Here is a 1,269-nt window from a genome sequence, read left to right on the forward strand (position 1 = left end):
TCCCTATCTCTGTAACCCTCTCCGGCCTGTACACCCCCTCCCTATCTCTGTAACCCCCTCCGGCCCCTACACCCCCTCCCTATCTCTGTAACCCCCTCCGGCCCCTACACCCCTCCGGCCAACTACCCTCTCCGTGTGTGAAAACTGGCACCTTTTGGGGGGGTGGGTGTTACCTATATCCCAGTGAGGGAGTATGTATGGGGCTGGGAGAGGGAGCGGGTGTGAGTCAGTCGTGGGGTTGAGGGGGGTGCGGGTGGTGGTTGGAAATACCCTGTTTGCGGCAGAGCAAGTTTAACGTCTCGTGTTTCCATTTCCCATCACCCCCCTGCTCAGGAGGTTCACGGGGCACCTGGCCAAAACTGCAGGCCACGTCACCGCAGTGGACTTCATGGAGAAGTTTGTGACCAAGAACCGTGAGGTGAACGGCCACCGCGTCAACATCAGCTTCCTGCAGGCCGACATCACACAGCTGGAGTTACCGAGCAACAGGTCTGTTGGCCTAGGCTCCCATCACCACCGGCTAACCCTGGTGGTCGATCATCTCGTGGATCTTTTGGGGTTTTCCGGCATTTCTGAGCCTACCGTCGGGATTTCTCTGTCTCCCCGCCACCTCAGTGTTTGTTCTCCCACAGCGATAGATCCAGGAACATCAACAATCGGAGCAGGACGATGCCATTCAGCCCCTTCAGCTTGTCCTCTCCCCCCCCCCCCCCCCCCCCCCCCCCCCTCCCCCAGACCCTCACGTACTCTTCGGCCCCTTCAGCCCTAAGATCTACTTCCATCTCCTTCTCGAAAACATTCAATGTTTCGCCCCCAAACGCTTTCTGTGACAGAGAATCCCCCAGGTGCCCCCCCCCTACTTTCGGGGGGGGGTGGGGGAAGGACATTTCTCCTCAGCTCAGTCTGAAACGGCCCACCCCGTATCCGCAGACTGTGACCACCCCCCCGGGTCATGGGGAACATCCTTCCTGATTTGACCCTGTTTAGTCCTGTTAGAGTTTTCCGGGTTTTCCATGGGATCCCCCTCTCGTCCTTCCCAACTCCCGGAGAATATTGTCCTCACTGACCCGGTCCCTCACTCTCTCCATACGTCAGCCCCACCATCCCCTGGAATCCAGTCTGGGAAACCGTTCGCTGTACCCCCTGCATCACCAGGATGTCCTTCCCTCAGATAAGGAGACCAGGGCCGCGCACACAATGCCCTGGTGGGGGGGTTGGGGGGGTGCGGTCTCACTGAGGGCCCTATATAACTGCAGCGAGACACCCCCC

At 59.3% G+C, this 1,269-nt stretch overlaps 1 protein-coding gene across 1 annotated transcript in view; it reads left to right on the plus strand.

Annotated features, from left to right (window-relative positions):
• pmt (phosphoethanolamine methyltransferase) overlaps positions 1–1,269 on the plus strand; it is an 8,174-nt gene that overhangs the window by 1,985 nt on the left and 4,920 nt on the right. Inside the window, exon 3 of the mRNA XM_048621143.1 lies at positions 334–489. Coding sequence (XP_048477100.1) covers positions 334–489 — 156 coding nt within the window. The remainder of the gene's footprint in view (positions 1–333; positions 490–1,269) is intronic.

This window comes from Rhincodon typus, unplaced genomic scaffold (genome assembly GCF_021869965.1).
Source record: "Rhincodon typus isolate 14 unplaced genomic scaffold, sRhiTyp1.1 hic_rhity00000068, whole genome shotgun sequence".
Taxonomy (NCBI): Eukaryota; Metazoa; Chordata; class Chondrichthyes; order Orectolobiformes; family Rhincodontidae; genus Rhincodon; species Rhincodon typus.